This window comes from Podarcis gaigeae (assembly GCF_964106915.1).
Source record: "Podarcis gaigeae genome assembly, chromosome: 3".
In the NCBI taxonomy this organism is placed as follows: domain Eukaryota; kingdom Metazoa; phylum Chordata; class Lepidosauria; order Squamata; family Lacertidae; genus Podarcis; species Podarcis gaigeae.
In genome coordinates, this window is record NC_139680.1 from 25728923 (window position 1) to 25752587 (window position 23665).

General features: G+C 41.4%; 2 protein-coding genes and 1 long non-coding RNA gene across 7 annotated transcripts in view; 2 read left to right on the forward strand and 1 right to left on the reverse strand.

Moving 5' to 3' along the window:
• Positions 1-1331, forward strand: part of SNTG2 (syntrophin gamma 2) — a 218689-nt gene extending 217358 nt beyond the window's left edge. For 2 of the 4 annotated variants that reach the window (XM_083730445.1, XM_083730446.1), the window contains exon 17: positions 919-1329. In XM_083730445.1, coding sequence (XP_083586571.1) covers positions 919-1050 — 132 coding nt within the window. In that variant the 3' untranslated portion in view covers positions 1051-1329. Of the gene's footprint in view, positions 1-918 lie in introns of all 4 variants that reach the window. The other 2 variants (XM_083730447.1, XM_083730448.1) reach the window with 2 other exon arrangements.
• Positions 1-23665, forward strand: part of TPO (thyroid peroxidase) — a 550495-nt gene that overhangs the window by 453509 nt on the left and 73321 nt on the right. The window lies entirely within an intron of this gene.
• LOC310840806 lies at positions 1391-20038 on the reverse strand. Of its 2 annotated transcripts, XR_014562156.1 has the most exons (5): positions 19938-20038; positions 19570-19757; positions 15405-15565; positions 5524-5639; positions 1391-1715 (listed from the first exon to the last, which is right to left on the reverse strand). It is a non-coding gene; the product is annotated as an uncharacterized lncRNA (long non-coding RNA). The 2 variants fall into 2 exon arrangements; XR_014562157.1 differs by lacking the exons at positions 19570-19757; positions 19938-20038 and adding an exon at positions 18675-18891.

A 23665-nucleotide genomic window follows, 5' to 3' on the forward strand; every position in this document is an offset into this window, starting at 1 on the left:
TAATGACTGACTTAAGACCCATTGATTGCATGACTAATACTTGAACAACTGTTGGACAAACGCAGAAGGAAATAAGTGTTTGAGCTTAGCCTAGTGCTGGAAAACAGCACTGAGCATCAGCTAAGGGCATATGCAGTATGTGATGCACACATTTTTTTGCATTAGATTACGTATTACCAATAGATCTATAAGTACCATTACGTATATTTTTGCCCATGCACTCACTGGATGTTTAAGGGATAAATAATTAAAGCAACATTGAGGCTTCCGGTTCTGCTCTGCTTTAATGGAGGCAGCCTCCGCAACAGTGGGAAATCATTGGCGAAGGAAAAACAAGGAGGACTTAGGGGTAATCATCCTTGCATATCCCCTCCCCCCAGGGACAGAGGGAAAGGGCTTCAGTCACAGTCTGCCTTGGTACCTGGGATCTCACTCCAGCATGCAATGTGGGGGGTAAGGAGGTGCTCGGTGTAAAAGCACTTCGCCTGGCGAAAACCCTTCAACTCCACAGCCATTAAGAAGCAAAGGTTCTCCTCTTAATTGGAGCTTAATTGGACTAAAGTACATGTGTGTGCTAGAAGAGATGAGATCACAAACAGCAGAACAAACCAACTGCAAGGACTTTAAGGTTTTAACTTGAGAAGATTTCAAAAGACTTAAGTTCAAAAGACGGTGAACCGCCCTGAGACCTCTGTGTATAAGGCAGTATATAAATTCTAGCAGCAACAACAACAACAGTGGGGGAGGGGTGCCTACCTAGAGGGGAACATTATTCTTCATTCATGAGAAAAGATGTATGTTAAAGAAGGTTGCATTTGGCGTATAATTTAGAAGTTACTTTTATGGTCTTGATGCATTTTGACCTGTAAAATGTGTGAAACTTTATTTCACCCTTTGTTCCTTTTGCTCTCATTTCAGGAACTAGAATTTCAAGATTTGACAGCAGTTTTAAACTGTATTCACTCATTTATAGCTGCTAAGGTTGCCTCCGTGGATCCATTATTTATTGACAGCCAGAGCATTGCAAGAAAATATACCTACAGTAATTGAAGAGATTCTATGTTGTGATTATGACAGATAAATTATTTTCTTAAAGAAAAAAATATTTCATGCACAATATTGCGATCCCATGTGATTTTATAAGAGATATATAGTTGTGTTATCAATAAAAGTTACTAGTTTTCACATTTGATTCATCATTGTTAAATCTGATGAGTTAAACATTTATTCAAACTGAATCAGTTTGTTGCCTTGCACTTAAATGAATATTTTCACACTATGAGGAATTGTAAGTCTTATTTTAAATCTTATTCTCAAGCATTACATATTACAAAATTAAATAGTATATCAGGGGACCAGCCTGGTTTATAATTAACTTGAATGATTATGCTAACCGATTTGAAATTCAAGATTCATTTGAAAAAAAAACAGACATGTCTTATTTCTCCACTAAAAAAAAAGCCTATTCATTTTTCAACATCAATACTGTTTATTATTCTGAAAAGCAAGATTCTACTCTATCACTCCACATGTATATGTTGGGCCTTGTCTATTTAAAATGCTGGCAGAGTGTACAGGTATCTGTTTTTCATTTAATTTAGTTTTCACTTATTTGGTTTTCCACACAATTTGAATAAATAGGTCTGCTTGCGGGGTGGGGGGACACGACACTCTAGGTCATATCCCATATTTGTCATCTTGGATTATCATGTTACCTATGAAAGCAAAGACATAAGATTGCATTCAAGGTAAGTGCCATTTTAAAACTCATTCATACTATTTACATTGGTTTCTTCAAGCAATTCAACAACCTTAACTGATAGTCTAGTGCAAAGTTTCCAAACTAGTCGCACTTTGAAGGCAGCTGACACCAAGACAACACTGGCTCTACCATTAGGTAGAGTGAGACAGCCACCTCAGGCAGCAGGTACTGGAAGGTGAGAGTCTGTGTCCCATGCAGCCTGCCTTCCTCCTCCTCCTCACCTGTTCCCCAGAGATGGTGGGAGACACTGTCAAGTTGTCAGTGTTGCAGTGAAATTTTAAGAGTACATGGAATGGGTTGGGAGTGGAGGTGTCATATTCTCTTTCACCTCACGCGACAAAATGTCTTGGGTGAGTCCTGCACCCTAATTATGCTGCTATTATTACTGACATTATGTTAACCCTACACAAATCCAGAGTGGAGTCCCTAAGACAGTTTCATGGTGCCTTGTACACCTCCTTCCAGCAACAACTGCAGCCAAGATGGTGCCAAATATATTGCTCTGCTTTCTTTTGGACCCCATCAGTGAGGCCAAGAGGGGAGTCTTGATGTCTGGGTAGCCCAGGCCTTCCATACACACTGTCCAGGATTGCGCCTTGGGGAGGTCATTTCACTGCTGTTAATGCAGCCATTTGACTTCACCCTGGAGTAGCACTCAAGACAATGGTCTCTTGAGACAGGTGTCTCCCAGCAACACCAATATGAACTCTAGTGCTCTCACAGTGCGACTGATTTAGAAATAAGTTCAGTGGGACTTTTTTCAGCAGGAACTCACTGGAACTTAGTTCCAGCACCTCTCAGGTAGGCGCCATTGCCATTATAAGAGAGCAAGGGTGAGTTTCAGCACCTCTTTTTCTAGAAAAATAGCACTGGTCCCAAATACATCTGTATAGTATTGCAGATTTAAAGTCATATGACTATCCAGTAACGCAGCCATAGTTCAATAATAACTGAATCAGATTTGACATTTTACCAAGATTTGAACCATGCTTCACAAAACCAATTCAACTCTAGAAAACTTTTAAAATACATCACTGCCTGGTACTGTTTCAGGATATAAGGCTGAAAACTTTCCAAAACTAATCCTAAAGGAAAACCATGTATGTAGTCAGAGCATTCTTCAACACTTTCATCGCAGCAGCTCCCACTACTAAAAAAGGCAAGAGGTTATGCAGCTTAAAAATGACTTGTTTCTGTCGGTGGCAACTGCTGTAATGATTACTTACATCTACAAGAAATACTTCATGTGTGAATTTTCCTCCTGCATACATATTACATACTTAACATTGATATAGCACTTTTCATGCCCATATACATTATTGAAGTTCAATGCATACATGTCCTAAACCCCAAATTAAAAAGGGAGCACCTTTGAAATAGTGCATTGAAAAGAATAAGGACATAATTCCACCTCTAGATGAACGTGACTGGCTCTGTCAATGTGGATGGGGACAGGCATTCAGATGCACTCCCAAGAGAAATTAAAAGGGCCACTATATATCTACTTTGAAGTAATGGGGTTTTAAGCCCACGGTTTCTGATCCAGCAAGTGATAGGCACACAGAAACCTATGTGCAGATCTCTTGATGTAGTTCATGGAAAGTGACCTATGTTTTGTGGATAATAGCAGTGATCCAGTATTGAATGTTCATTTGGAAGCAAGAAATATGTTGTGCTTGAATGCAGCATAGTAGTTTTTACTGCAAATAAGTATTGGTGATATATTTTAAACAAATATTTTACTCTTATATTTTTCACAAACATACGAGTCTATTTTTAAAATATATGAAAATGCCCTAAGTAATTTTTATCTTTATATTTATTGAGTATAACATTAAAAAGGCAAATTAGTGGCAGGTTTAAGCTGGCGGGTATGTGGAAATATTCTAAAATATAATGGGGCAGGCAATTTAAGCAAAGGGAAGTCTGAAGATAAAACTGACTATAGGAAGTGAGTATCATACCTCTCAAGCCGTGGCCTAGTTATGCTACAGATGTGATAATTCCACATCTATAATGGGGCAATTTATTTATTAGGCCAACTAAAATAACACAAAATGAGAGGGCAAGCTTCCAGATTCCTCAGAACTACCATCCACACACATGCCTCAGCTGATGCAAGCACCTTAATTCTTGTCATAAGAAACTCTGTCACAGATCTCCTATTGGCATAATGGGGTCATTGGATTGGGCTCTGGCTCCAACTAGGTCACAAGGAGGCAGGAAGAAAATCTTTTTGGGAAAGTGGGCGGTTCCCAATCAGTTTTGCTGACTTGCCAAGTTCTGTCATCTGAGTCACAAACTGTAAAGGAAAAGAAAGGTGCCCACTTTCCCCCAATATATCTAATGGGAACCAATTGCCAACAGGGCATAAAAACATGTGTCAATATTAGAGGCAAGTTGCAGTCCATATTAAGGAACTAGTGACCCCATAATGCCCTCAAAAATCTACAGAACTGGCGAGTACCAATCGTACTGTCTACTGCTGGCATCATGGGGTCTCTAGATTGGGACATATCAGAGCTCACCAATTAGGGCAGGTCCCAACCGCAACCTAAGATCTACACTTCAGGTATATGCCAATCATACTATCTTCAAAGAGCATTCATGATACGGCCGATGCTATTTTGCAGCAGAGAGGCTCCAAGATGGCCCTGCTCATTAGTGATAGCTGCAAGGATGGGATATTGAGGGACCACCACACCTAATTCACCTGTAATATTAATCTAAACACCCCTGTTCCTCACCTATACTGCTTAACACTTACAATTGCTATGAGAGGCTTCATTCACAGTCCCAATCTGCTACAAGGGAGTTGAAGCAGTGCTCCTACAACAAGGGTACCAATGACCCATGCAGATTGAAACTTCTTCCAAAACAACAGAATTGTACTGGGGAAACCTGCTTTCATACCTGGAATGCTCTCGTTGCTTAACGCTAAAGCATTACTATTGAATGGGGCTTTTACCAGGTAAGCATAATTCCTATTATTTGAAAGGCAGATCTAAACTTCTTTACACTGCACTTCCTTTCATACAACGAATTAAGCACTAGCACAAATTCTAGGGTTTCCACATGTAACAGGTGAGTATGTAGAGTCAGTAGATTTGTGGCTGTGGATCAAACTACGTAAGATGCAAAAGGTATTTTAAATGTTAAATAGAATCTGCTGGGGGCTCCAATGAGAATATGAACCGTGGTACATGGGGGTTAACTCTTTTCTTCCCCACTACAGACTCAGTTGACATCCTGCCCAGCTACTGCTATCTGAGAAAGGAAGCTCCCACTGCTGCCAGCAGGATTTGTGTGTTTAGCATCATGGATAACTTGATCCACAACCACAAATCTTCTGACTATGAGCAATGGCCTGAATATGTTTTTTCTTTTGCATTTTGGAGTCATTAGCATTATGTGTTGTTTGACCATACTATAACACCCACCTGGAGCTAAAGCCTTCCTAACAAAGCAGTAACTGTGCTTATAGGAGCCAAGTTCTAAAATATTTGAGGCACACTACCCCTCCAGTTGATGGACATTGCCATTCAAAGTGTGTGTGCGCACTGCATCATGTGGTCAATTATGCAGGACAGGGCTTATCTGGGGCCCCCAATATTTTACTCAAGTTGGCACCCCTGATTGTGCTGATTTATTGCTTGGGAAGAAAGAAGCAGTGTCGGGCAGGGAGAATCCTAGCTCCCCACTGACAGACTGGCTGATCACTGCTTATCTTCATTTTTAAACTTCTTTCACTATATGTTCACCTGGGACAGGCAAACTCAATGAATTCACAGCTTGTACATGTGTTTCTTCATTTAGCAAGGAAGCCCCATCCAGTTCATGATCTAGCATGGAAGTGCTTGTTTTTAACCTTCATAAACTAAAACAGAGAAAAGTTCTGTGCCACTTGGCAAGAAGAATAAAGCAAAATACTGTATGTCAAGCATTTGGCCTCTAGAATTAAATCGCTCATCCCCCATTAATATTTATGCCTACAATAATATAATAAATTTTATTTATACCCCACCCACCCTGGCCAGAGCCGGGCTCAGGGCAGCTAACACCAATAAAATTTCAGTAAAAAAACACAATTTAAAATACAGGTTAAAATGCAATTTAAAATGCAGCCTCATTTTAAAAGTCAAAACCATAAGGGGAGGGAAACGTAAGGGTCAGACTGAATTCTAAGGCCAGGCATAACAGCTCTGTCTTGAAGGCCCTGCGGAAAGATGTCAAGTCCCACACGGCCCTAGTCTCTTGTGACAGAACGTTCCACCAGTACTGGGGCCAGTACTGAAAAGGAACTGGTCCTAGTTGAGACCAACCTAACCACCACCTAATCACAAGACTTGGGACCTCCAAAATATTGTCATTTGTGGACCTTAAGGTCCTCCATGGGGCATACCAGGAGAGGCGGTCCCATAGGTACGTGGGTCCTAGGCCGCATAGAGCTTTATAAAACCCTAGTGGAATAATTAAGTGAAAGTAAGGAGACAAATGGTTTTAAACTGGTTTTTCTTTTAGATCTTGCCTAAAGAATTGGGCTACGAGATCCCAGTATCCTCTTCCACATGTGGCATTTGCTTAGCAGCTTATGAAATAAACTTGTGCAAGGCAAATAGATCCTTAGTCGGATAATCTGGTTCGCGTGTGCAAGCTCTTCCTAATTCAAAAAGTAGAAGTTATATGTGCTTTGCTTACTCACATACAACTTGCTCTGGATGTCCATATCCTAATGGCCTTCAGGGTTCTTGTATTAATTTACAAGGCCCTTAACAGCTTGGGTTCAGGATACCTTAAAGGACCACCTGACTCATTATAGCTCTCCTCTTTGTTGAGGGAGTCTCTGTTGGTGCACCATGGTTTGGATAAATAGCTTGCATCCGCCAGCAGCCGTGCATTGAGTATTGTAGGCTGAATTATATGGAACTTCCCTCCAGTTGAGGTCAGGCAGGCCACTACCCTGTTGATCTCCCAGAATCTACTGAAAGCTTGTTAAATTCAGCAAGCATTTAGACTGAATTCTGATGTCTTCGCTTCAACTGGTTTTCATTCTTATTGCATTGAATTACTTGTATATGACTTAGAGATGACTGCAATTAAGCGGTATAAGAATTGGCAAAACAAAACAAAAATGCTCACACATCTGCAAGGGAACTGCACAGCAAGTTCTCTTCCCTTCAGGGATCCTGCCATCAGTGTTTATACTATACTTATTTTCTGTAGTTTTGGCCACAGTGATCATTGTGCAACCAAGCCATCATCTGGAAAATCATGTATTTGTCCTCATCCATCAAGAAATACCCATATATATCACCCATCTGGAGACCTCCCTGTGCACAGATGCATGTGTCAGGGAATGGAAAGCCCTTCATCCGACCCAGGGGTGTGGAGTGGAAGATGCTCTTGCACCTCACCAGCACCACCAAAGAGATTATCTGCATTGCCTGGTCCAACAGTGCTGATTGCTTTTTGGTGAGGAAAGGCTCATTCTAGCAGTCAACTGGTATGGTTAAGCATCTCCAAACACAGATTCAATGTTTAACTACTTTTCATCTTAAAAGCCCTTTTCTACACTGTCTTACCAGTAAGGTTCAAAATGCAATGTATTTTTTTTAAAAATTCACACAGAATATCTTTCCTATTTCTGGCTCATTTAAAATATTGATTCCCCCCCCCCCATTTGTTGTAATTGGCTATCTTTTGTTGTTTCTCCGGTATCTGCAGAAAATCCTGTAACATTGTTTACTAATAAAGAACTTTTGTATATTGAAAGCAAATAAAAACGCCAATATGTTTTTGCACAAAACACCAGGATATGTTCCATCTATGCAAGTCTGGTCTTCTATTGTTAATTGATTGGGTTAACGATGCTGCCCCCTGCCTCCAGTAAATGTATTCACTTCAGTTCTATCAACATTATTTTATTGGACAATATCTAATGTGAAATACTTAGGATTTCAACAATTACTATAAGTAATGGGCTATATATTGGCCAAAATACTGCGACTGAATTCTAGCAAGATGGAGATACTGTGAAGAGGCTGTTCTGGATGAGAATACACTCCACTTGAAGGAGCAGGTAACATAGTATGGGGGTATTGGGAGATTCACAGTTTTCACTTGAAACTAAGTGGTGGTGATGAGTACCTTCTTTCTATTTTCAGCTGGTCTGCCCAGCTACAGCTGTTTATTTATAAGGGCAGTGGTCCATGCTCTGGTAACCTCTCGTTCAGATTATTGTAATGCATCGTACATGGAGTTGCCCTTGAAGACAATTCAGAAGCTTTAATTAGTGCAGAATGCAGATGCCAGAATTCTGACTGGTAAAGCAAGGAGAGATCATGGTCACCCCAGCCTATCACTATTTTATGGGAGGTATTCAACAACATGCCAGAAATTCAGTTTTGCACAAAGGAAGTGTGCTAAAGCACTCTTGTGCAACAAAAACCAACTTTTTTTTTAAAAAAAGGGAGGGCTTTGTGTTAGGAAGGATATGAGGAAATAACAATAGATGGGCAGGAAGTCTTATAACCTCCACGCAAGCAAATCAAGATAAATACTTGAGTCTCCTATAACCTCACAGCAGACAAATCATAATGAATGCCCCTCATATAACCTCTGCAACTTTGTGCAAGTGAATAAGCAAGTTGTCTGAAGGAGCCCTAAATTCCACCAGTCTTCAAGCAGTGCGTTGGTTGCCTATTCACTTCTGAGCCCCATTCATCATGCTGGTTGCTCACCTTTGAATCCGTAAATGGTTTGGGAACATGTCTCTTATATCAGTCTACCCTGTTTTTAAGATCAGAAGGAGGGGGCTTCTTCATGTTCCACTGCTAAGGGAGGCTTATTCAGTGGTGATACAGGAACGAGACTTCTTTGTGACAATGTCACATTTGTGGAATGCTCTCCTCTTACAGGTGAGCATTGTTGTTGTTTAGTCGTTTAGTCATGTCTGACTCTTCGTGACCCCATGGACCAGAGCACGCCAGGCACTCCTGTCTTCCACTGCCTCCTGCAGTTTGGTCAAACTCATGTTCATAGCTTCGAGAACACTGTCAAACCATCTCATCCTCTGTCATCCCCTTCTCCTTGTGCCCTCCATCTTTCCCAGCATCAGGGTCTTTTCCAGGGAGTCTTCTCTTCTCATGAGGTGGCCAAAGTATTGGAGCCTCAGCTTCACGATCTGTCCTTCCAGTGAGCACTCAGGGCTGATTTCCTTCAGAATGGATAGGTTTGATCTTCTTGCAGTCCCTGGTACTCTCAAGAGTCTCCTCCAGCACCATAATTCAAAAGCATCAATTCTCAAAAACTCCATGGACATAGACAACAGGTGAGCATTAGGTACCACAGTTGCTTTGTTGTTTTTTGGCAGCAGGAAAAGACGTTTGTTTAATCAGGCTTTATAGGATTCTAATGAGAGACTGTTTTAGCCTTTTCTCTTTAGCTGGTTTTTTAAAAAAAAAATATTTTCTTGGTTTACAAAAGTACATGTCTTATCTGCTTTTTCAAGTTTTACAGTCTTTTATACAGATCAATTATATTTGTTATGAGACATTTGTGTGGAGTACAGTATGAAGTCAGGAAGAAGAGGGCAGGGAGAGGAGGTGTGGTGGTGAAATTTGTGGGGGGTTTTTTACAGTGGGAATTTGTGGGATTTTGTGTCAGCGTCAACTAGATAGGTTCTCTTTCTATTTGCTTGTCACATTTGGGAGCCCAGGGTATGGTTGGTTGTCTGTGGTTGGTTGCAATGGGGTTTGTTTGCATTTGTGGAGGGTGGGGGAAAGGCTTGTTGGGTCAAGTAAGACAGATGGATTTGTAAACTGTTGGTGGATTCTTGTTGTCTTGTTGGGCTGAGTATGTGATAAAGGGGAGCCATACTGGGGTGAAGGTGTTCTCTTCTATGTGTCCCCTCTTTAGCCATTTTTAATTTTGGTTGCTGATGTTTTAAAGCCAGTAATCAATCAATCAATCAATCAATCAATCAATCAATTGCATTGATAATCCTCCTTCTTCTCTGAAGGAGCTCAAGGCAGCTTACATGGTTCTTCCCCTCCTCATTTAATCCTCACACCAACCCTGTGATGTAGGTTAAACTGAGAGGCAGTGACTGGCCCAAGTTCAGAAAAGTGGAAATTTGAGCCCTGGTCGCCCAGGTCCTAGCCCAATTTATAAAGGAAACATTATTTTATTTTTACCTTGCCCTGGTATCGGTATTATTGAAGGGCATATGTCATATTCTGCACACACATTCCTAAGGTAGCGCAGGATCCTGCCAAAAATAATTGTGCAGTTATGTATGACCATCCAGGGGCACATGCATCATTTTTACACATTGCATTATTGTTTTTCTTAGTTTCCCTTCTGGCAACTCCCTCCATCCCAAAACTAATATTAAAACTTGCCAATGTGTCAAATGTAGCTTAGAATTCAGCACTAGAACTGCCAGAAGGAGAGGTGGGAATCCAGTCCATATGAACAATTGTTTGCATGAATTCTTACACAGCCTTCCTAAAACAAGATATTTGCTCTGATCCACAGGCCTGGTTGTAGCAGCATCTAGGGTCTAAATCAGGGGTCAGCAACCTTTTTCAGCCATGAGCCAGTCCACCATCCCTCAGACTATTTTTTTTTGGGGGGGAGAGAACGAATTCCTATGCCCCACAAATAACCCAGAGATGCATTTTAAATAAAAGTACACATTCTACTCATGTAAAAACACCAGGCAGGCTCCACAAATAACCCAGAGATGCATTTACAATAAAAGGACACATTCTACTCATGTAAAAACACACTGATTCCCGGACTGTCTGCAGGCCAGATTTAGAAGGCGATTGGGCCGCACCTGGCCCCTGGGCCTTAGGTTGCCTACCCCTGGTCTAAATCCTGAGCTGGTGCCTGGACCCACCAACTCCACCTGCTTCATTGGTGGTCACTTTCATTATATGTCTGAAAAAATGGGGAAGAGGTGAAGGATCTGGACCAAGGTAGAAAGGTTAATGTTGGAGCTGGACATCTGTTATGAACTGCCAATGAACTGATGAGTGCTTGATTTATCTGCTAGATGCTCAAGTAGTTTGGCGGCAATCTCCATCCTATCAGGACAGCTGCTTTTCAGTCACAACAGTCAGCTGGCTATATGGGAACACAAGAAGCTGCCAACTCAGACCATTGATCTGTCTAGCTTAGTCTGGTCTAAGCTGGTTGGCACTGACTCTCCGGGGTTTCAAGGCAGGAATCTTTCCTAGCCCTGCCTGGCAACACCAGGGATTAAACCTGGGAGCTTTTGTGAGCAAAGCATTGGCTCTGCCACTGTGCTACAGCTGTGTAATGGTGCTGAAAAGGAACTTGGTGTTTAGGGCGCAGAACAAGATTTGTAACATACACAAACACAGTCTGGCCCTGGGGATTACATTTTCATTTGATTTGGAACTGCTGGTAAAATAACACCAGTTTGCAGCTCAGCTCACAAAAGTGCAACTGCTTTCAGAAATGGATGAGGAAGCAGGATGGAGACTTTTGTGCAAGATTAGACTGGAAGATCAATTGTACTCTTGTTGTACTGTTGGGGGGGCAGGGGGTGGTATACAGATGAATCTTTTCATGATTAAATACCAGTCCAAATCCTTCTAAAGAGAAAGAAAAAGCAGGAAGGGATTTTGTTTCGGATACTAAATTATGCTACTATCCTACAGCTAGCCATGCAAAATTGCAGTGGCATCCAGAATGGCTTGCCAATGTGAGACAGCAACATCCATTGTGGCAAGGATGCTCAGGTCACTTCTGATATGTTGTCTTGGAATGGCTGGATGCAGAGGGATGAAGGGAGCCAGGGAATTGGTGGTGGGATGATGATGAGTGGTCAGAGGGAGAAGATTGGGAAGAGGAGGTGTCAGAAACTGAAGAGGTAACAGGGCTTAGTGAGCATGAAGAGGTTGTGGTCGAGAGCAGTCCAGAACCAGAGGCATAAGAGGAGGCTGGAGAGAAGGGGGACCAAGAGGCAGAGATGAGGCAGGCTGCTGAAGAAGCCAGGGGGTTTCCCTCTCCTGCTGCGACAAGCTTCATTCAGAAGATATGCTGTTTTGATTTTAAATTGTCTTTTTATTGCTTCTTTTATTTCTTATATTGTACTTTATTTTATTGTAATACAATACAGTACATACAATAGAAGAGATAGAAGAAGCAATAAAAATACAATAAAAAATACATTAAAAATAAGCCACACAGCATCTAGCACTGTGTATTGCCATTGTTACAATAGGCAGAAAAATCATTAAGTGGTTCCCCAAGCCCTCAGCAATTTTCAAGTGTTCCTTGGAGGAAACAGTTTAAGAACCACTGAGTTAGGTAGGTATGCTTTTCAGAGAAGTGCAGAAGCCAGCAGACAACTGTATCTGACCCAAAGTTCAGAAAAGGTGAAGCAAGGTAATTTCAGCGTGAAATTTACAAAATTTAAATCCCTCTCTCGCTTGAGTCATCACTCAAAGCCATGAACAAGACAGTTCTTTTAGGCCAGACCAGTGAGAACATTAACCCTTTTGTTCTTTTAAAAGCCCAAAACATTGCAGATGAATGCACCAGCTGCTTACTCAGACCCACAGGGAAGTAGAGATAAGAAAGTGCTTTTTAAAAGTGAGAAGCACCGTTAAATATACAAAGTTCTGTGTGGCTCCCTGGATTTTGTCTATCGGATTACAAAACTGAGAAACAGCCTGAACCTGTGACAATTATAATCTATGGTGTGTTGACTCCAAGTGTTCCTTGGAGGAAACAGTTTGAGAACCACTGAGTTAGGTAGGTATGCTTTTCAGAGAAGTGCAGAAGCCAGCAGACAACTGTATCTGACCCAAAGTTCAGAAAAGGTGAAGCAAGGTAATTTCAGCGTGAAATTTACAAAATTTAAATCCCTCTCTCGCTTGAGTCATCACTCAAAGCCATGAACAAGACAGTTCTTTTAGGCCAGACCAGTGAGAACATTAACCCTTTTGTTCTTTTAAAAGCCCAAAACATTGCAGATGAATGCACCAGCTGCTTACTCAGACCCACAGGGAAGTAGAGATAAGAAAGTGCTTTTTAAAAGTGAGAAGCACCGTTAAATATACAAAGTTCTGTGTGGCTCCCTGGATTTTGTCTATCGGATTACAAAACTGAGAAACAGCCTGAACCTGTGACAATTATAATCTATGGTGTGTTGACTCTTGCAATTTATGACAGATGGAGGGTGGCAATGGCCACACAGTGTGTCAGTGATTGGTCTGCTGTAAAACATATTTTATTATCCCATAGATTTCCTTTAGTGTGAAGAAAGTGGATAAGTAAAGAGAGGAAGAGAGAGTACAACACTCCAGGGAAGTATGGGTTGATTGGGGAGGTTGGGTGATGACTCTCTAAAATTTACAGTCTAAATGGAAGGGCAATTGCATTAGATTGGGTGTTTATATCATCTCTCTGTTGCTTTTTTTAAAAGGCTACTTATTTTCCATGACTCAGTCAATACTATTGAATGAAAGAAAGCAGAACATTCTCATATACCTAGTTAGCATAAAAGGGTATGACAGTAATGTTGCTATAAGAAAGAAAGATTGCCCATTCCAAAGGAACTCTAAAAATAAAATGGACCAACAGAATATTGATTAGTGTGTCATTGGGTGCCCTTTTTATTTTGTCATTTAGCCTAGTGAAGAAGACAGAGAGGGAGGGGGAAAGAGTGCCCCTGGCCTACTTTCAAATAATCTACTATGAAGCGCTGAAAATTATTTATTAGAGTTTTTTAAGAAGAATTCATGTGGACTGCCTTTTCCTTTATAACTCAGGGGATAACTTAACTTTTGCTACTTATATCCCGAAATAAATGACATAATAAAGCATTTCGGTGCCCTTTGTTCAAAGGAGATTCCAAACTTTTCTCACACCTCTTTAATGAACATTATAACAAATCCAAAGACAAAATTCATATACTTCCATGATCTGCATTCATGCACACTACACTCCCAATCCCATTTTATCAGCATCTCAGTTCATCAAGAGTCGGGTGCAGATGAAAGCAGGCACCTGTACAAGAATCCCCTGCTTGGGTCCAAAAGTGCACCCACAGACATGGTTCCTGTGTTCAGTTACCCCATCCAACACTTCATGTATGACTCTCATCGCTAGATCAGGAGTCAAAAGCACATGTAGCCCCCAAGCTGGTTTCAGATTTTCAAGACGCATTTCTCCTCTAACATGATTGAGCCATGCTAGTCAATGACTTGGTCGGACACGAGTGATTCAAATATCTCGTGCAATTGAAAGACACCCAGTATAATATATAACAAGGTGCTAATAAACTGGTAGGAATGGAATATAAAAGACCCAAATACAGTTTGGGAAGCACATTCGCGAGAAGTTAGTAATGGCTGTGAAGGATAAGTGTTTGACATTGAGAATGGTTTCAGATATCATCAAAGAAAAGTCAGTGAAACCAGTTCATCTTGGTACCAAATCAGCCACTAAATCAGAGGGGAATTCCTGCAGATGCCATTGAACAATTCCCATCACCCCTGGCCATTTGCCATGCTGGTTGGGACTGACTGGAGTTGGAGTCCAATAACCTCTAGAGGGCCACAAGGTTCCCCAGTCAGGCACCAGTTCTTCACTGTGTTCATATTGATGTTTGATTTGAAAACCCATGATGTCCATTACAGCAATTGGCAACATAATTTCCTACCCCATGTTAAGTCAGTGTGTGAGGGATTCACCGTTGTGCTATTATGATCGTTCCATCAGTGCAAGCATTCTCAGATTGAATGACTGTCCCTCTCCTTCCTCTGTGTGCTGTTCTGAGGGTCCTCCCAGTTCCCAGAGCCCATTTGGTGGAGGCATAGGGGGGAGGACAAGGGGAAAGTTCCATTGCTAGCGGGATTTGTTGTGCTGAATTGTTGAACTGAATTCAAGCCTCTATATATTTGTGTTTGGTTTCTTTATTTTCATACACACCTAAATTCTTTAGAAAAGTGATTGAACTTTGCCTACCCAACAGTACTTTGGACTGGGGGGCGGGCAGCCGCCTGATCATGCTGTGTAACAAACACTTTTTGAAACTCAGTGTATTACAAAGGCAGTTTGCTATGCAGCATGGCAGAACTAAAGCCTGCAATCCTATGCTCATTTACCTGGGAGTAAGTCTCATTGAAATCAATGGGCATTACTTCCAGGTAGGTAAGTCTAGGATTCTACTTTCTAGGAGATCTCTGGGTTTTTGTTTAAGACCAATTACTGAGTGTTTGAAAGTCACACAATGCCAACCTGAAAACGTCACACAATGCATCATTCAAAGGGCGGAACTGGGGTGAAATGGGAGCGGGGCTGGAAATGGAACCCCCCACATGAAATGGCCGGCAACTGTACTGTAATACTGCCTACGGGTAGCCATATGTAGTTGTACTACATGTAGATATTAGATGTACAATTCAGACAAATATATATAGGGTAAGGTAAAGATAAAGGGACCCCTGACCATATAGGGTACTTGATATGTATTATATATGCCTGGCCGTGTCCTTGGTTTCTTTATTTAAGGCACATATGCTTCAGTAAACAATCCTCCCACATAAATTCAGAGCAGGTAAAAAAACAGGTAAATTTCTTAAAGGGCAAATTCACTTACTTGGCTGCATGGATGAGCACACTAGGAAGATGAGCTGAACAGGAGGTAGATGTGATTAGCAAATCTCCTGGAGTGGAAAAGGTAAGGTGATTCACTGCATGGCCTCATCTACTGCCATAATTAAAGAAAACAAGGTGCTGCCTCGTTGAAGTGCAGAAACCCTGGGAAAAAGAAGACGCCACAAACTGAACAGAATATAACTTTTTGAAAGAAAGTGCATCGCTCATGCATTTTCTAAGGAAATTGATTTTTCAACTTCTTCAGTTAAACTCTGAATTCATGAATAAGGTATAACAGACCCCCTGCAGAGAGAATCATAAATGGAAAAAGGAACAGATAAGCTGGCCATTGGGCTCCAAATCTCTGAAATGGGGACAGAGATTGAAAGGCGAGTTCTGAGGTGAAAGCTAAGCAACAGTAGATCTCGAGCTTGTTTGCTCAGAGCAATCTACAACCTTTTCAAAATCCAACACAGGGTCCCTTAATGGTGTGGGAGGCTGTGAAACAGCAGCTTCTACACTTGGCCCCAAAGTGATGTTGTTAGAAGACCCTGGCCACATGGGAGGATAACACACTGCACAACCTTCAGAATGTCAGCACTGCAAACACTTCTGGAGGTTTCATGCTATCCTTGGCTGATCTGCAGCCCATGTCCCTCACACTGCCTGGGCCATTTAGCATTAGTTGAGAAGCATGAGAAGAGATCTACTGAGCAGTTTCCAGGCGACCAAGACAACGTGAGATGGGGCCAGGAATTATACAAGATTAAAATGATTGAGGTTGGCAGACTTCAGCATGTGTGACCACTATGTTTAATACATGGAGGCCATGGAGAATGGTATCTGTATACTTATTACAAAAACACACAAACACCCATGGCTTCACAGTTCTTTATCACACTGCTGACATAGCAATGCCAAAACTATTGATATCCATGTGAAGAAGAGGCAGTTGGATATGTGGACACCAGCATTACGTATCAGGGCGGGTGTGGGCAGCGTAGACTGGTTTCATGTGACCATTAGTCTAATTTCATGTGGTTGGCAAGGAGGGATAAAAAATGAGAAAGGGGGTACCTTCACCTACTTTGGCTGCATCCTGCCCAGCATCAGCATGTGGCTCTCAACAGATCACCCCCCCAAAAAAAAAAAAATCCTCAAAAAATACAGCCCACAGGTTTCCCAACCTGTGTTAACTATAAGTTATTCCAGCAATCTTCTGCCTTATAAAACACAACAGGTGGGCAAGCCCTTATATTTGTCTTCTAATATCTATGTTTTAACCATCATATTAGAATTCATGGTTCCGCACAAGCAGAAAAGAACAGCACAAAAAAATAAAAGCAAAAGCAGCAGGAGACTACATATGGACTCCTTGGGTTTGACACTAGTTGACAATGTTGTGGGTCTCTCAACTTATCCTGCTTGAATCAGAGCAGGGAGCAGACCTCTAGTCTACAACAGCCTCACCCAATCTGATAGGAATTGTAGTCCAAAACATCTGGAAGGAGTCTAAGAAAGCTAGTCTAGACCCCTCATTCTCTTCCTGTGAGCCACCGTTTCAGTCTCTCCTTCCCTCTCTTTCTCGTTCTCTCTGACTCACTCATCCAAACTACTGATTCACTGAAGCCCCAGCTCAATCTTCCTGAGCCATAACCAAGAGTTATTCTCTCAAACTGATGCTTTGATTACTCAAAGGGTAAAGAGGGCAGGAGTGTCTACTGAAGAGAGAGGATCTGTATTTGGCCATGCATCCCCCCCCCCTTTTTTTTTTTTTTACAACAGCTATCAAGGCTGTTTTGACCAGGTTGGTCCTGGTTGATCAAACCGACCAACAATGCCCTGGCTTTCACAATATTAATTTTGCACTAATTAAAATGTATCGGCTAAAGGGGCCCTTCTCAGCAGCTTGTGATTTTGAAAATATGACATTTGTTTTGACAGTGATGGTGGCAGCTATGGAAGATCATGGAATTAACCATGCTGAATACTAGCAATTTAGAAAGGAATCTATCCTTTGGGATGTTCACACATTACATCCAATGAGCGTACAATATGTGTATACAAATAGTACCCATGTACACTACAGTCCATATGTTAAGTACAGTCTGTATCCATGTACACTATAGTTCAGTTGTACAAGTGAACAAATGTACAATCTTTCACACAAACTGTTAAGTTGTGGGTGAACATATCAGATGACACAGCAATTCTTCAAACGGCTCTTGTTTATTCAGAGGCCAGAACAGAACTGAACTGAAGGGTTCAGCCAGCCTGCTTATATAGAGCTCCAGTATCACGTTACTGTAACAACTTTCTAAAACTATCCAATCACTGAACATCACTTTTGATCCTTCATTTGCATAACTATCTACAGTATCCCCTGCTGGCCCAGGGTGAGAACTTCAGTACATAACACAGACAATTCTGCATGTGTAGGGACACCTTATACCTATGCTCAGTGTAGTGTGTGAACAACCCTGTTGTTTCCCCTTAGTTATGCCTATCCTTTCTACAGTAATTGTCATAATTAGGAGAGTCAGTGTTGTGTAGAGTATTGGACTAAGACTTGGGTTCAAGTTCCCACTTGGCCATGAAGCATATTGGGTGACCTTGGGCCAGTCACTGCCTCTCAGTCTAACCTACCTCACAGGGGTGTTGTGGAGATTAAATGAGGCAGGGGAGAACCATGTACACTACCTCAAGCTCCTTGGAGCAAAAGGTGGGATGTCAATGCAATAAACAAATAAAATAACCAGGCTTCTACATTTCTGTTCATCATGCTAGCTGGGGCAAGTACTCATTTGCCTTCTGGCAAGCAACCAGATTTCCTTCCAGCCTTGGAGCTACAGAAGTGGGTGGGAATTGGTCCTGGGAGTCAGTTCATCAAGCTATCCCCAGTCCCAATATTGGAAATAAGGCTGGGGGGGGGGGTTGGCACCTGCTTTAATAAGACAATCAGAGTGGCTTGGTAGCACAGGGCCAAACTGTTAAGCCCAGTGCTTTTTTTCTAGAAAAAGAAGTGCCGGAACTCACCATGAACACCTCCCTCATTCTCTTAGAATGGCAATGGCGCCCACCTGAAAGGTGCCAGAACTGAGTTCCGGAAAGTTCTGGCTGAAAAAAGTCCTAGTTAAGGCCACCCTTTCTTGCTCTCACAACCTATCATTTTAAAAAATAATAATAATAAACCCAAAGTTTGATTTATACATTATTGACCTAACATGAGGAAAAGAAGAAATGTTCAATAAAACATCATAATAAAATGCACCACAAGCTTCTAAGCTATTTTATTCAAGTGCCTCATGAGAAGAAGCGGCTGGGCGGTAAACATGGTTGTCTGGAGTTAATTCAAGCAGGTGCCTCCTTCAGCCTGTAAATATAAACTTAATTAAAGGACTAAACGATTCAGAAAGAGTACGGGTGGGCGGCTTTCAATGAAATGCAAGCTGGAAAAGCAACTTTGTGGGGGAAATGAGAAAGAGGGAATTGAGTGTTTGTCTCAAGTAAAAAAAGGGGGGAGGGGAAGAATGTTTGAGGCCTGATGAATGGCATAAAAAGCACACCAAACAGATGAAAGGCTTTGAAAGCTAGGAAGTATATCCATAGCTACCGGCACATTTTAATTCAAGCTGAAATAGGCGGTGGAAAAAAGCAGGTGGTAGAAGCCTTCCTTTTAAATAGGATGTGGATTTCTATTATACATGCCTTGTGGCCTAAACCAGTGTTGCTCCAAAGCAACCACCAATGTAATAATTGTTCTGCCATAGATTCTTCTTTCTAAACACTGTTTTCTTTAATATGCAGCTGAATGCCAAGTCACACTGGGCATAAATTATGGAGAGGGGCAGAAAAGCATATTCACAGAATTAAATCAAATTTAACCCATAATAAGAGCACTTTTTAAAAATGCCAGGGGGTACTTTTTCAAAATTGCTAAAGCACCCTACAATACGGCACAAAAGCCAGGGGCTTAAAGCTGCGCAAATGGGCAGCGTGTCAAACTATTTAACTTTTTTGCTTGTTTAGGAGGATCAGGGATGGCGGAAATTATTCTAGTTCAGTCTTTAAAAAAAGGTTAAATATACTTGTAGCTTGAGGGGGAAAATGAAGCATCATTTATATGTTCTTGGTCTGTGTGTCTTAAGTGATAAGGTCATTCATACCATTGGGTTGCAATACAACCACGGTGATCGTGTGTCCTGCCCAGAGGTAGATTTCTGTTTGAAGGACTGTCCTCTATTATTTGAAAGGCCATCTGATCCAAGCCCAGTTTCAAGATAAAGAAGCATCATGCAGGAGAGCAGAGGAGGCCTTGAAGCTGCCCATCAACAGTTGGCAGCACCCGGGTTATCTGAAAACAAAACAAAGCCACAGTCATATTTAATTAATATTTCAAAGATCTCTAAGTGGCTTTTAAAGGAACTTTGCCTCAAAACAGACCTCACAGAAATTAAGGGACTTAAATTAGTCGTGGCTATTCATTTCAATGGGTTTCCTCTGAGTAAATGTTAGCTGGCCATACAATCCTTACAAATATATTGTTTTTTGTGGGTATGTGGGTGCCATGGGCCCCTAAATTCCTGGGTCCTCTTGGTAGTTCTCTGCCCTCAGAAGCTGGGTGGGGAAGAGGGCATTCTCTATGGTGGCACCCTAAATTGTAGAACTCCCTCCCAAAATGCATCTGGCACCTTCATTATACAGCAAATGTGGACAATGCACCTCTTTACCCTGGCTTTTGGCACTTGAGGTGTACAGTTTTCGGACCCACCTTATTTCTATTATTGTTTTTAAGCTGTTTATAATATTGTGTTTCAATGTTGTCACCTGCTCTGGGACCTTAAGGTGAAGGATGGGTAATTAACAGTAGCAGTCTTCATGGACTCAAATCCATTTCACAGGATTTAATTTAAATACATACCTGCCAAGTGAAAGCTTAGTTGACAGGCATGCCGTTAGGTTATAATTACTATAATTATAATTTACTATATCTAAATTAGCATTTTTCCGTGTCCTATTTTATCCGTCTTTTGGAAGATGATGGATAGGTGACCAAAGAAGTCTACAACCTGCACACAAAGTTGTTGTGGGAAGGGAAACGGACAGAGAATGCAGTATGCGCATCACTATTATTACCATCTTTTGACACTAAAAGGTACAAAGAGGTGTTAAGAAATATCGTGTTGACGGTAAAATAAAGCCACTACCCCAGGCATCCTCAACCTCTCTCTTGCTGTGCTTTTCTATCTAAATCTACCTATTTCTATCTGAATCTTTCTTTTCTTTTCTTTCAGCTGACTCATTCAAAATCAGTAACCTGAAAAAAGTTTTGGGGGCGATGGAGGAGAGATTTTTACACCAACCGAGGTTTAACTCGGACTTCTAAGTAATGGCTTTGTTTCTTTTCAAGTTAGAATAACATGAAACATTCAGGTTTGATACGACTCCTCGGTTTTTAAATATATAAACTGCCCTCATAGAATTTAGAAGGGCCTTGTTTACAAAATACCTCACTTGCCTCCCTGTGGCCTGGCCAGACCAGGGCTCACCTCACATTGTCTACCAAATAACACCACAACAAACCCCAAAATGGGAAGTGTGAGGGGATTCAAAACAACGAAGAACCACAAATATAAATCATCTGCTCGAAAAAAATGTCCTCAGGTTTCTGAAGTTAGCTTGGGCTGTGATAGGAAACATTTACAAACCACCTTCCTTGTTTAATTATTTTATTATTCTAGTCAAAACATCTACCACTTGTTTACTGCCCTCTAGAATAGGTTCTTATCATGTTATTTGTACTTTTTTGTTACTAGTTTTGTTCTGTGTGGTAAATCATTTTCATATTTTTTTTAAATAAAAACAACAACATGTCAGACAAACTACTACCACTTATTCACAGTGGGAGACTAGAAGCAGCAAGGATTTCAAACCCAGCAGAGCATTAAAGCAATAATCCTGGATTTTGGAGATGTTCATGACGTCAATTATCCAAACTATTTTGTTTACTCTATCCGAAAGGCCACTCTAGCAGTTAGTGTTCCAAAGACTACCAGTGATGTACTGTCCTTAAGCATGAGAATACTGTTACGTTTCCACTTTGCTTCCAAACACCTCAGTAAGTGTGCTCAAGTCGTATTGTCCAAAGCATACTTTACTGTGTGCTAGACGAGACCAATAACGCAGGTGTGCATTCCATTGATTTCAACAGAGTTTTCCTCCAAGTCATTGCACTTCGGACTGTGGCCTCATCTTTTATAGATCCCTTGCAGCCTTATATAGTAAATCTAACAGTACAAGATTGCAGAAAGGTTAACGACAGGGTTACTTGGCTTTCCTCTGAAGAAGCAATCCAGCATCTTTATTCAGTTATAGTACTACAAAGCCTTTCGACTGAAAGAGGATTATGCACAAATGTTCACTTTCACCTGGCTTTTGTATGACTCTCTATCCCCTGGAACCTTGAACAGACAGTACAAAAAACCCCGAGGAAAGGAGATTATCAGGGATCAGCCTACATATTATGTCTAACATCTACGGCAACTGCTGAATCCCTGTCTAATATTGTAATGGGGTGTGATTGGATTTAAAGCTTAATTCTCAAACTGCGGGTCTGCCTCAAAGCAAGAGACTTAGGAAAACCTGGATATGAATTCAGACTTTAACTTCTACACTTTATATTGACTGACCTCTTTAAGATGCCAGTCTCTCATTAAATACCAAAATACAGCTCCTGTTTTAAAATGTACTCGTGTTGAAGGATGAATAGGTTTCATGGTTTTGTTTGTTTCTGTTTTGCATACTGAGGGCCTCTTTGAAGCAGCAGCAGCAAAGCTCCCTGCACCACAGAGCAAATGGATCAAAGGCTAGATGGGATGTGCACATACCAGCATTGTCACAGAGACCACTGCAGGAGCTAAGTCCACGAGGCCCTCTTCATGATGTAGGAAGAAGCTGCTGAACAAGGGAAGCAACAGTTACAGGTAGGTAGCTGTGTTGGTCTGCCATAGCCGAAACAAAATAAAAAAATTCCTTCCAGTAGCATCTTAAGGTAAAGGGACCCCTGACCATTAGGTCCAGTTGTGACCGGCTCTGGGGTTGCGGTGCTCATCTCGCTTTATTGGCCAAGGGAGCCAGCATACAGCTTCTGGGTCATGTGGCCAGCATGACTAAGCCGCTTCTGGCAAACCAGAGCAGCACATGGAAAGCCATTTACCTTCCCGCTGGAGCAGTACCTATTTATCTACTTGCACTTTGACGCGCTTTCGAACTGCTAGGTTGGCATGAGCAGGGACCGAGCAACAGGAGCTCACCCCATTGCTGGGATTCGAGCCACCGACCTTCTGATCAGCAAGTCCTAGGCTCTGTGGTTTAACCCACAGTGCCATCCGCGTCCCTAAGTAGCACCTTAGAGACCAACTAAGTTTGTCATTGATATGAGTTTTCGTGTGCATGCAACAGTACCACTCTATTCTGCCTTGGTCAGACCACACCTGGAATACTGTGTCCAATTCTGGGCACCACAATTTAAGAAAGATGTTAGCAAGCAGGAACATGTGCAGAGGAAGGCAACCAAGATGATCAAAGGTCTGGAAACCAAGCCTTACATGGGAGGAAGCCATGGTTGCTAAATCCACTCAGAAGCCATTTGGGTTGTATTAATCTTTATTTATGGCTATTTTTAAAATGTATAGAAAGTGGCACAAGAATGCTCTACATGAATGGGACAGATGGGCCCCTTTTGTTTTTTGGTTGGTTTTTTTTAGTCTTTAGGCAATGTGTTATTGATTTACATACAAGGCTTCTCCTCCCCACAAACTTTCCACTGAAGAAAAGCTGCAAGAGCAAAGTTTGTGCTTTGTGAATCAATGCCTTTCAATTAAAGCAAAAGGGGCAGAAGAAAAGTGGTGTTGTTAAAAAGAAAAACAAAGGGCTCCAAACTAAATTGAGTCATTAGCAGAGCAAAAGAAATTACTTAACCTACATAAGGGAAATCTCAATTCTTAAGAAACTCCATGGCTTTGGGTTTTTGTTTTTTTAAAAAGCAATTATATGTTGAGAAGTTTCAGGTTCTTTCAGTCTGCCAAGCTTCTAATGCAAACCAAGCGGGGGAAACGCAGCTATAAATCAGATAATTTGCAAAATGCGATTTCTCATCCAGCCATAGAAGGTCTGCAAGAAAAACAACACCACAGCCACACAAAATAACAGAGAGAGTGGGGAGGAAAAGTAAAATCTAAGTAGTAAAGACAGCTTTTCACC